Genomic DNA, 13,196 nt, shown 5'->3' on the forward strand with positions numbered 1-13,196 from the left:
ACAAGAAAGTAACATGATATTTAACATCCTCATGTATGATTCCCTACATGCCTGTGTATTGTCAATACAAACAGTGGCAGTAAGAAACAAAGGCTATCTAAAAAGCTCTGCAGAGCATTATCATCAGTTTGATGTTTTAAATCCATCCATCCATCCTCTTCCGCTTTATCCGGGGCCGAGTCGTGGGCCCTGAAGTTGGAACACACCCTCCGGTCCCCCTTCTTAAAAATGGGGACCACCACCCTGGTCTGCCAGTCCACGTGTACTGCTCCTGATCTCCACGCAACATTGTAGAGGCGTGTCAGCCAGGACAGCCCTACAACGTCCAGAGCCTTCAGGAACTTGGGGCGGACCTCATCCACACCAGGGGCTCCCCGGTGCCTCTGTTTAACTGCCTCAGTGACCTCGCCCCCGGAAATTTGTTGGTCATCCCTCTCATTCCCAGCCTCTGCTTCCTCCTCGGAAGACGTGTCAGTGGGATTAAGGAAGTCCTCGAAGTATTCCTTCCACTGCTCGACAGTTTTCTCAGTCGAAGTGAGCAGCGCTCCGCCAGCACTATACACAGTGCAGGTAGAGCACCGCTTTCCTCTCCTGAGACGCCTGACGGTTTGCCAGAATCTCTTCGAGGCAGTCCAAAAGTCTTTTCCCATGGCCTCTCCGAACTCCTACCACACCCGAGTTTTTGCTTCTGCCCGAGCCGCATTCCACTTGGCCTGTCAGTACCTGTCAGCTCTTTCCGAAGTCCCACAGGCTAACCAAGCCCGATAAGCCCCCCTCACCTCTGGTGTCCACCATTTGGTTCGGGGTTACCACCACAACAGGCACCAACCATCTTGCAGCCACAGCTCAATACAGCAGCGTCACACACCATTACTACGCGTTTAGGTGCACCGGGTCTGTCCAGCATCCTCCCCCGCCACCTGATCCAACTCACAACCAGGTGGTGATCAGTTGACAGCTCAGCCCCTCTCTTTACCCGAGTGTCCAGAACATATGGTCGCACGTCTGGTGATATGATTACAAAATCGATCATCGACCTGCGGCCTAGAGCGTCCTGGTGCCACGTGCACTTATGGACACTCTTATGTTCGAACAAGGTGTTTGTTATGGCCAAACTGTGATTTGCACAGAAGTCCAATAACAAAACACCGCTCAGGTTCAGATCAGGGAGGCCGTTCCTCCTAATTATGCCCCTCCAGGTCTTGCTGTCGTTACCCACGTGAGCATTGAAGTCTCCCAGCAGGACAACAGAGTCTCCAGGTGGAGCACCTTCCAGCACCCCACCCAGGGACTCTAAGAAGGCTGGGTACTCTGAACTGCCACTCGGCGCATAAGCGCAGGTGACAGTTCAGAGTACCCACCAGAGAGGTGACATTCCATGTCACAATTGCCAGTCTTGGTAGCCGGGAATCAGTCCGCCAGGGCCTCCACTCCTGGCCACCGCCCGGCACACAATGCACCCGAACCCCTACGGCACCTCCTGCGGGTGGTGGGCCTGCGGGAGGATGGGCCCATGTCCCCTTTTCTGGCTGTGCCCGGCCGGGCCCCATGGACCAAGGCCCAAGACGCTCGCCCTCGGGCCTTGGGCCCAAGACGCTCGCCCTCGGGCCTTGGGCCTGGCTCCAGGGCGGGGCATAAGGGTCTTCTGAATCACTGTTTGTCTGGTCCCTCACCCAGGACCTATTTGTCATGGGAGACCCTACCAAGGGGCAAAAGCCCCCAGACAACATAGCCCCTGGGATCCCTGGGACACACAAACCCCTCCACCACGATAAGGTAGCGCTTCACGGAGTTTTAAATCCTATATGGTGCTATTCCATATGTTGACAATATTTGTAAATATTTGACAAATAAATCATTGAGTTGACCTTGAACTTTGGTGGATGAAAGCCAAATATTTGTGGATTATTAATCTGCTATCATCATTTATTTACACACATGCTGATTATGTCAGCCTGAAATATGCTCTCAATAATAAAAATGGTAGTGCTGGTCCTCTTGTAAACTTTGTATCCTCTTAAAACTTGGCTAACATATGCGTCGTGTCATCATTATTTCTGTCACGTAAACCTCTGCTGAACCTTACGGTCTGTGTTTACATTCATACACTGATCGGCTGCACATCATGGAACTTCTATAACTCAGAGCTTCAGAGCTTTTATCACAATGTTTAAGTTACATGTTACAGCGTGTCCGAAGGTTTGTTGCTCAAACCTAAAATGAAGTTAAACAGATAATTCTGAAAAAGTCTAAACACACGAAATCTAACAGCTTACATTATTCGCTTTTAAGCACGCCATCATCCCAAGTCAGTTTTAACACACTTTTAATCACACGTACTCAAATTCTGTCATACTTTTATCAGATAGTTCACATTTTTAAAAATATCCAGACATACAGAGGTTCTAGACAGACGAGCCAATAATAAACAGCATGCATTACAAGGCAGCGCTGATAGTGGAGCATTATATTTAGAAACTTTATCACAGGATATGTTAAGTGATACTTTGAGGTGTCAGGAGCCTGCTGGATGTGATGGTTCCTAGTTATGTTGTTGGATTTGGGAGAAAGTTTAAAATTGAACCATTCGTAATAAAATGTTTGTGAGCAGAGTGCTTTACTTCATGGGATTTGTCGCCGTGCGGTGATTCTTGCATCTTTGCTGATGAGTTTCCTTGTGAGTGGCCACCACTAATGAAGTGTATTGGGCATTAAGCCAATCACTAATGTGAACACACAGTGAGATAAACACAGTTTTAATTAAAATGGCTTACAACAAGATGGGAAGCCAAAACTGTAGCACATACCACAGCAGCTTTTGCCAAACGCTAAAGGAAGAAAACTGCTTTGGCAGTATAATCCTGTTGTTACTCGACACAGTCATGTTCACACTCCAGTTTTCAGGGGTCATGCGCTCCTAAGAGTTGCCATCTGTGCTGAGCGAGCCACTTGAATCTCTTCTGCAGATCAGCAAAACTTTGGCAGTGGTTTATTTGAGCTTTCTCAGTTTTTACATGAGATGGATCTTTTTCTAGACTGCAGATGTCTTCCATAAAGTTTTCATTGAAAAACACCTAAAACCAATGTTGAAATAAACACATTTACACACTTTATGCTAAAGAGGAGCTCTCAATAACTCCTCTGCTTTGACATTTCATTCAGCCCTGCAATAAGGCAACTTTGCAGCCGGATGAATGAGGAATCTGCGTGTAAAAACAAACATGCTTAGTAATGTCACCGGGGGAGGAATGCGATCTTTAGTTTGATGTGATTTGACAGTCATAGCTAATGTGCACTGGCAGGCCAAACACACCAGGAGAGCGGAAGGACGGGCCCCAGGGTGAGGGGAGGGTCAGGGCTGCTGCCGCTATCATTGTTAACCCCCTCTGCTGCTAAAGGAAAGAAGACGTCCCACAGAACGGCTCTTTTACAGGATGGGACTCGAAGTTGTACAAACAGGGACAAAGAGGGCATTAGAAGAAACCTCAAATGATTTCCCCTCCCAGTAATGCTGGCACCAGAGTCCTGATAACCTTTTCTTCCTGCCACTGTTGATATTGCTAGTTTCCATCACAGCAGTGTGTGTTTCCCTCGTGTGCAAACGCATTGTTAATGACTGTCCTTGCTTTTTATTTCCCCCCACTGCGGACTAAACACAACCTCGCTTTACCAAACACTTGTTTTCCGGTATTTTTCCCATTTAAAAACTGTGGGAGGATATCATAGCTGATTCCGTACAGCTGATTTGCACTTCACGAACTGGTGAAAAGAACGAAAGCAAAGAAAATTGGCGACCTGGAAAGGATCTGCAGAATCATGTAACATAACTGGATGTTTTTTCTGCCTCTGTCATGACTAAGTATAACACGTCTAAAAACCAAATCTACTAAAGATCACATCTTGTTGGGTGTGAAATAACTTTTCTCTTCCTGTCCTGAATCAGAACCGTTATGCAAAATCAAGTATTGCATAACCACTCTAATAGAGCCTTTTTCCTGCTGGTGTCATCTCTGTCGCAGCATGGTTGTTTTTACGAGTCTTTAACTGCATAAAGTATTCTAACAATGTGGAGAGGCGGTTGCTCAGCTTATGGTCAGTTTAGCATGTGGGCGGTGTTTTGTTTATAGCTGTGAATGTGCATTTATTCAGTACATTTTACAGCAATAAAGTGTTTATGGACAATATTTGAATCTTTCATTGGGAACATGAAAATTGATGCTGAGCTGAGAGGATGAAAAGACTCTCAAACCCGATCTGTGCACCTCAGGTGATCAGCATCAACATTTAACAACCTGCAAACAAAGGCAGAGTAGAGCACAGATATTTTATTGCTGATTTCTTCCCATCGCTCCTTGTTTGAAGCCACCACTTGTCCGTGCTAGTTGACAGTTGTCTGTTTCTTGACTGTAGAGGTGAAACACTCATTCCTCTCCTTGCCCAACGAGTCCCATAGGAAGAATATTTATGGATTGACTTGTGGCGGCGTTTGCCTGCACCAAAAGCAAAGCTGGCCGTCCGCCTGCTTGCCAAAGATTAACTTTGACGTTTCCGTCCTGAAATCCTCTCTGATTAAATATTTGCTGGCTCATTTAATATGAATGTGAATTAATGGTCAGTCAGTGAGTTTGTGCCCACTCCACTGGAGTAATATCGGTGATCTGGCAAAAAAAAAAGACCTCCACAGCTCCTCCTGTCTCTTTTCTGTCTGCATTTCCTTTTTCTTCGTGTGTCTGTTTTATTCAATTCTGTTCTCCTATTTTCTCCCAGAAGAAAGGATGCGATTAACCAGAGGTGTGGACTCGAGTCACATGACTTGGACTCGAGTCAGACTCGAGTCATTAATTTTATGACTTTAGACTTGACTTGAAAAAATGTTCTAAGACTTGTGACTTGACTTGGACTTTTACACCAATGACTTGGGACTTGAATTGGACTTGAACCGGTTTACTTGAAAAGACTTGATATTTTACCCCAAATATAAAATTTAGCATGCATATTATATAGAGATTGAAAATGTGACGTCATTCACGGGTAGAACCGCAAAGGATTCTGGGAACTCGTGGCAAGCGGTACTAGCGCACGCAGGCTTTCAATTAAAATCAGTTATACAGCGATAAAAAGAAACACAAAAATGTCAAGAAGCTGTTGTACTATTAACTGCAATAGCCGGTCGCATGACAGCCACGGGAAGCCGACGGGTAAAGAGATCGGTTGTTATCGGATTACGTCGTTGAAGAGAAATTGTTCATGTTTCCGAAGTAACAAAGAGGCGACTGGATTGCAGCTATTCAAAGATCAAATATAACGTCCCAGAACACTCCAGCTCACATGTTAGTCTGCTCCAAGCATTTACACGAAGGTCAGTGTTTTGTAGTAGTTAATACGTCATTTTCATAACATAATTGGTGATATAGGTTACAAGCAAGTCTGGCGCTGAACAGAAATTGTCGCGCTATGCTCCTTTATTTATTGTGCATAAATAGTGAATTGTCCTGACACAATATTGCGTTTCGCTTCTGTTATTATGGTACATTGACAAAAATATATACTTTTATTCACAGGATAAAACAGGTTTTTTGTATCACTAATTGCCCAGTACGATTACAGCATCCAATATTATTGTCACTGCTACATTTCTGTGATGGGTACCAGAAATTATTTCCACTACTAATTAATTACCGTTGAGCTCAAAGGTCCTATTAATAAACGGTTAAGGAATGTATATTTATGACGACAATTTGTGAGACTGGTAAACTTATGATACGTACAATGGTCTTTCGTTCTACACGGTGCATTTCAAGGTCCTGTACCCATCCGTCGGTAAACTGTACCTGGGCTTGTTGCAGTGACCTGAAGTTACTAAACTTCATGAGTGTATGCACTCACTCCAAGAACCGTATGATTATAAATATGCATATAAATATGCTACAATGAGATAGCTGACTTCATCTAACTAGCAAATGTTGTCCAGGCTACGTTGGTGATACAGTTTTTTTTAATGTGTATGATATTTTTGTCATGCGATTTTAAAGCTGGTCCTACAACCACATCCAAGAATAACATGCAGCTTATCTCAGAACTGTCGGTGAAAATTATTCTTGGAGCTAGGTTTAATTGAGCTGCATTTTAAAGAGGTGCAATTTCACAATTTGTGTATATTTTCTAAGTTCACTATTTTGTCATGTGTTGAGAAAAACACAGATTTTAAAATTACATGGTCTAATATTTACATTTAGCATATAACTGCAACATTATTTTTTCGTTGTTTTTTTTTTTTAAAGACTCGAAAGGACTTGAAATTCAAAGTTTCAGACTTGTGACTTGACTCGGACTTTTACACCAGTGACTTGAGACTCGACTCTGACTTGCCTGACATTACTTGAGACTTGACTTGAGACTTGAGGATAAAGACTTGAGACTTACTTGAGACTTGCAAAACAATGACTTGGTCCCACCTCTGCGATTAACTAAGCTGCAAAGTACGGTGGGATCATACTTGGGGTCAGGGAGGTTAGCCAGTGTTATTTGGTCAGTCAGACCTTCACTTTTGTCTGAAATATCTCAGCAAATATTTATAATCTGACTCATTTTGTAAAGATTTTGCATCTAAATAGTGATCCTCTGACTTTTCCTGTGAAAAATTGAATATTTTACCATAAAAAAATCCACACAGACATATATTATATTAACATTAACTTGTGCTGGAACTGGCAGAGTTAGAGGCACAGTAAAGTGTGTACTTGCCTGTTTTTTAAACATGGGACTCATGTACCTGCAGCATGCAACCACACTTTTGTTACTGCAAATTAACCACAAGTAGAGCTCAGTTTCACTTTGGTAACTGGGGAGGGGGGACCATGAATTATTAACAGCAGTAATTATCCTTTGTGTGTGGTCCTGTCGTGTTCATGAGAGGGAGAGTGATTAGATGTCACACGTGTCCGTTTGATCTCATAAATCCATTTATTATACGATTCAGTAGAGAACGCTGATTTTAAGCTGTGGCAAATGTAACAGCCCCACTCAAAACCCCCGTGGCCTTCAAGCAGCCTGATCTCAGGAAGGACCGGTGCAAATTATTAGACTTGTGTTTTTGTCTTCGGTGAGGTAGGGGTCGTAAGCATGATGTAATACGCAGTTTGATTTTCAACCGCATAACCCTGGCTTCGACATGATTCAGCGTCTCCTGGGCAAACAGTTTTCGGTTTGAAACAAACACCAGCTTGTTTAGCAGTCGCCGAGTCGTCCAGGAATATCTTTTCTCCATCGACCGGGAGCGAAACACTGACGCAGGAATGATAAATTATTGTGGCTACAATGTGGAGTTGGAGTGCAGGAGTCACTTTTCAACAGTGTTTATACAGCTGTTGAGGAATTATCTTACTGTGTAACTGCGTTATTGTGGAAAAGAGGTTGTTTCATGGGAATGAAAGGATGACATTTCAGGCACGTTTAAAGGAAGAGTTTATTATCGTACTTGTTTTCTTAGGGGATGGAAAAATTAACAGGCAGAAGCAGGCGTTTTTGTTTGTGTACAGATCAAACAATAAAGATGTTAATTAGGTTACAGACAAAGGAAATTAATGCATTTCCCCCAAATGTCAAACAGTTACTTAAATCTCTTGTGAATTTGTTTGTTCATACTCAGCGACTTGGCGCCATCAGAGATTTACTTCTAAGATGTTATTTTTCGGACATTTTTTGAAGCTCCATTGTTTGTTTTTGTGTCCTCGTAAAGCTGACGTGAACATGGCTGCAACATCTCAGAACGTCTCGTGTTTTTATCTGTGGAAGAGAGATCTGATCCTAAAAATGAACAAAATACACAATAATCAAGATGCGGAGAGACATCGGTAATGGAAGCCATCCTTACATCCAGGCAAAGTTTTGAGAGACGTCAAACAGGATGAGGGCCGTCTTTGTGTCAGGCTGAAGCACATGAATGTAATCTTTTTCTCCTTGAGGGTCCCAGAGTCTTCATAGACTACCGAGGGGAAAAGAAGAAGGGGAAGTGGGGGGGGACTGCGGTGCCATTTAGGTTTCAGGTGACAAGTCTTCTGCAGATTTGTCCTGAGGCAGACAGACAGAAAAGTCACATGGGTGAGTGTCCCCTCAAATGTTCTGGAAAATTCCCTGACCTTGAGGAGTGTTGCGTTACACCATCCGACTGTAGCCTCTGGGGCTCGTCCCAGAACAGAGACTCCTTTGAGAGAAGCTGCAGAGAGTTTGGAAAGTCGGGATACAGCCATCCCAAAACACACACAACCAAAATGGAGCAATCAGTAAATCTTGAACAGAATCATGAAAGCATGTGTTTTATGGATGACCACCCTTAATCTTCCAGATTTTTAACCTCTGCATTCTTTAAAAGATGCTTTTTGCTCTTTTTCTGTCATCTACACAAATGTCTTTAATTCCCACAAACTCCCACAGACAATAGATCTTAAAGAAAATGCTGCGGGGTAGAGCTTTGTTTTATTTTTTCCTGTCCTTTCTGCTTAGCTTAATTTATTAAAGATAATAAAGCACTCTGAGGCTTGTAGAGTTAATTTTTTATGACTGTTTGGCGCAACGGTTAAAAACAGAGTCGTTTCCAAGATACGTAATTGCTTTGAATCCTGTTATTTAATTTTCTGTGCTTGTCTTTGTTCCATCTGGTATTTCTGTTTGCTGTGAGTTTGACAGAAGAATGAAGATCGCTTGCATTGCATAACAAAGTTGAACTGCATGGACCAACAGTATTGTAAAGGAAATGCTTCAGTGTTCGGCTTCTGTGTCTTTTCTCGGATTGATTTGTAGCTTTCCAAGACGTTTTAGATCTGCCTTCTTTATCCTTTTGTAACCTGCACATGTTTTTTCTTCCACTCCACATGTGATGAAACTGACTCAGGTGTATGTTTATTCTCCCTGTGTGTGTGTGTGTGTGTGTGTGTGTGTGTGTGTGTGTGTGTGTGTGTGTGTGTGTGTGTGTGTGTGTGTGTGTGTGTGTGTCTTCACTGCAGATGGTGAGGCACGCCCTTTCTCTCCCGGATCATCTCAGTGAATAGCCGGCCGCACAGAGCTGAAAGGATCTCAGCTCAGCTGATAAATAAAACCCTCTTCCCTCCGCACAGTGTGGGAGAAAGTGCCACTGCGGTGCTGGTGTGGCATCTTTGTAGGCTGATAACTGAAGTGAAAGCAGCGTTTGAGCGATCATCTTTCACCTGGACCCACTCACCTTTCAGGACGTGGCCCCAGAGCCGGCTGTCAGGGCAGGTCTGTCAGTGGGAGCAGAAAGAGATTCTCACAACCGGCAGAGCAGCACAGATGCAAGCAGCCTTCCTTACGAGACTGGAGATTTATCCACAAGGGAAAAGACATGTTATTTTTTGGGTGACCTTCATGCAGGTCTAAGACTTTTTCATTGACTTTTATCTTTGCTTTAGCTGGTGCCCAGTGGGGCTGTGTGTGGTGTTGACTCTTCATCTTTATGATTTTTCATCACTGGGCGAGTGTGTCTGAGTGGCTGGGAGAGCCAGCATGGCCAAGCCTCTGCTGAAGATACAGCGCTACTTCCGCAGGAAACCTGTGCGATTCTTCTCCCTCATCCTCCTCTACCTGACCGCCGGGAGCCTCGTTTTTTTGCACGCTGGCTTCGTCGGGGACAACGGTCCCGGAGCCCGAGGAGGCCGAGACTCTCTTATAGCTTCGGAGATGGGCAGCTGGGCTTCATCGGACACTCGGGGACTTGGCCTCATGAGTAGGGTGTTTAAGGAAAAACGGAGAAGTGGACGGAGGTTCGGTCCCCCTTGGATGAAGAAAACTAGACAGGAGGGCCTTGGGATGGTGGGCAGGGGGCGAGACTACACCAGCAACTGGAACCGCGCGCTGAAAGGACGCAATGCCAAAGACCTGGATGATGGAAGAGGTGGGTGAAAACCGCTGTTGCAGTTGTGCACTTTTTTTTAGCTGGGGAGTTTTCCAAATAAACCATCTGAGCCACAACCTTTAGTTTCTTTTACATCTCAAAGCAAGTTAGCAAATGTCTCTTTTAAGCAGTTTTAAACAATATGGTTCAGTGGTTAGTCCTGTCCAGGGTGAACGCCGAGTCATGCATTATGTCAGCTGGGAGAGGCTCCATTTGTCATATATGGTACGCTGTTATCGCACTTTTCATTTAACTGCTTCATTTTTAACTCTTTTCAATATGTTGCATGAGAAAAATGCTAAATTGGCAACATAGCAGCAGCAGTGGTGCAAATGCTGAACTTTTTATTGCAGGCCCATTCATAATGGAAGCTCACTGGCATACTCACAAGCTGCTTTTGTCCCACTTTGTGCTAAAATGAAAGAGATCCCAAAAATTACAAACTGCTGCATCTTAATGACTCGACGCTACTAGCTGTAATTGGTCATGTGGGAGATCTCCTCAGAGTGGAGTGAGATGATAATTATAATTATGTCTTTTCTCCGGAATAAATCCTTTAAGGATCTCCCCGTCTCTGTGCTTCAGCTGTAGCTCCTTCACATGTTCTGCACATGCTCACATTTTGACTGATATGACAACAACCAGACGATTAGACGATTGTGGGATTAACCCCTTTATCTGGCTCATGTGCACAATCCCGTCTTAAAAGGTTTACATGTAAACTCAGTGCCAGCTTATTAAATCATAATGTGTTATGGAAACACTGGTGTAAGGCTGGGATGTGTCTACCTGCAGCTGACATCTCTGAGCTTGAACAGGACAAAGATCTTTTAAAATGAAACATGGACAAATTTGCTCCTGGCTCTGTTCTCTCTTCCTCCTCTCTGATTTTCGTATCGTGTCTATCACTTTCTTTGCTCTCGGATGAAGCACAAACATTTGAAAACGAAGTCAACAGTTCACATTTCTGCCATATGCATTTATTAAGTAAAAAACGACCCCTGTGTTGCTCCTATCTTCATGGCGAAACACAAGAGAAAACTATAAACTAGTTAAGTCCTTAAGAAAAAAGTAGTAACACCATTTTTTCCCCTCTTATGTTAACATGTAACATTTTACCCACAGTCGTTAGATAAGTGCAAGAAACTCAAAGAGCAACAGCGCCACGGAGGAAGAATACAAAACAGCATGAGTTCGAAACACTCTGGTGCCACTACTGAAAGCTAGAAACATTTTGCTCATCAATGGGAGTCCAGACACAGAAATATCACAATTTCACTGGTGAAATGTGAAGAGGCTTTACTCTCTCTGTGGCATGTTTTCAGCATCCGTGCCTCAATTACACTTCACAGCTCATCTCGTGTTACTACACTTTTGAACTCTTATTTAAATAAAAGGAATCTATATGGCAGTGAGAAGGTTTGTTAATGGGGAAAAAAGCACCTTTATGATGGAAATGCACGGTAGACTTGGAAATTAGAAGGTTAAGTCTCCTCAGAGTCGAGTGGAATTAAAGTTCAACTACCTGCTGTACAGGTGGGAACTTTTTTTACCTTTTATTTTGTATTTCAAAATATTATTCCTTTCGTGTTAAACCTGTAAAGCAGATTAATTGTCAGGTGACTTTTTGAGTGGTGCTTAAAAAAGAAATAATATTCCCGTATCCTTCAGCCAGCGAGAAATCCTCAGTCCGGCTGTGATAATCATCTGCTTCACGCACTGGCAGGGAGATAACTTCACTGGGAATGAGCACATGCTATCTGGCTGTTTCTATTTAATCATCTATAAAATCCTAAAATAGACACTTGAAAAAAAGCGTAAATAAACAGACAGATTTTGTTTAAACTACCTTTTAGTGATGTTGGTTCCTGTTTTTTTTTTTCTCCAGAGAAGCTTTACAGCCAGGTGGGAGAGCTAAACTGCCATAAAGATGAAACATAAGTGTGAGGGACTGCTGCTCCATCTGTGCTATGTGTGCTATGACAACAGCAGAGTTCCCTCCTGATTTTTAACTCTGAGAAAGACTCCCAACATCTGTAAGCGTGAAGCGGGTCATAATCCCTGAGTCACAGCACAGTAACCTGCTGTGAATTCAAATTTAGACTATAAAACAATGCACAAGCGGTAATAACCTTTTTTTTTTTAGCTCCCTCTGCATTCAGAGGGAGCAAAGCAAACATGTTTACAATGTACACTCAGCCACCCCACGCCTCCACCCCCACGCCGCCCTTTTCTGAAACTCTAACCTCACGGGATTGCAGCCGAACGTGATGATAGAGTAATTAATAACCTCAAAGCTATCTTTTGCGCTCGTGCATCCAGCGCCACTCATTAATATGTAGTGTTTAAGAGCCTTTTGTCTTCCAAAGGTGGCTGTGTTTGGGTTAAGAGTTTTTCTCCCCTTCTCTTTTTACTCCAAATGTACTAATTCACCTTGGCTCTAAATTTAATTTGAAGGGAATATTGCGATAAGATGCAGACCACGGCGCATAAGCACATTTTTGCTGTGTGGGCCAATTGCACAGATGTATGCTGCACAAATAGACAACAGGAGTAGGCTGGAGAAAGGATATACTCGGAGCACTATGGAAAATGTGATTCACCAGCTGCAATGAGGTCATTTCGGAAGATGCTAAAATGATTGAAAACAATAATTGTATCAGTTGCATCTGCCATTTCATCCTTTACCTTCGTGTAATGCGAAGCAGAAGTGTGCTATTCAAAACAAGAGATGCTGTTTCATCAAATCTGCATTTGCCTCCATCAAAAAGCAGATTATTTTCCAGCTCAACAATAGGTAGATTACCATCCGCTGCAGTGCACAACATGCTGCTCAAATGCAGGCCTGTAGACCAGCACAATTAAGATAATGCAGGGGACTCTATGCTTTTCCCCCATTTAGTTATTAACAGAGGTTTAAAGGGGTGATAGCAGAGCACAGATGGTGAGAGGTTTGCTGGTAGGGTCTGTGTAGCCCGGTTAAACACGAGAACGTTGTTCTAATGAGAGGCAAGAAGCTGTTAGAGGGTCATTGTATGCCTCTGCAGAGGTTCACTAGAGCCCAGCCCCCACACACTTCTGAAAAATGCAGAGAGATGACTGCCACTACAGTTACAGGCCACTAGAAGGGGATATCTGTCTTTATAAATAAATAAAGCTTCTGCCCCAGTTTGGACTCCCATGTGCGATGTCACCACAGCGTGACGCTGTGTGTGAGGACTCTAATGTGGATAAAATTCACCTCTGACACTTCTGACAAAGGGTTTTGATTGCTCTGTATGAGCTGTTA

At 43.4% G+C, this 13,196-nt stretch overlaps 1 protein-coding gene across 1 annotated transcript in view; it reads left to right on the plus strand.

Annotated features, from left to right (window-relative positions):
• The window catches only part of wscd2 (WSC domain containing 2), a 42,859-nt gene that overhangs the window by 15,017 nt on the left and 14,646 nt on the right, over positions 1-13,196 (plus strand). The window contains exon 2 of the mRNA XM_026186967.1: positions 9,003-9,907. Within this exon, the coding sequence (XP_026042752.1) occupies positions 9,520-9,907 (388 nt within the window). The 5' untranslated portion in view covers positions 9,003-9,519. The remainder of the gene's footprint in view (positions 1-9,002; positions 9,908-13,196) is intronic.

Source organism: Astatotilapia calliptera, chromosome 12 (assembly GCF_900246225.1).
Source record: "Astatotilapia calliptera chromosome 12, fAstCal1.2, whole genome shotgun sequence".
Lineage (NCBI taxonomy): Eukaryota > Metazoa > Chordata > Actinopteri > Cichliformes > Cichlidae > Astatotilapia > Astatotilapia calliptera.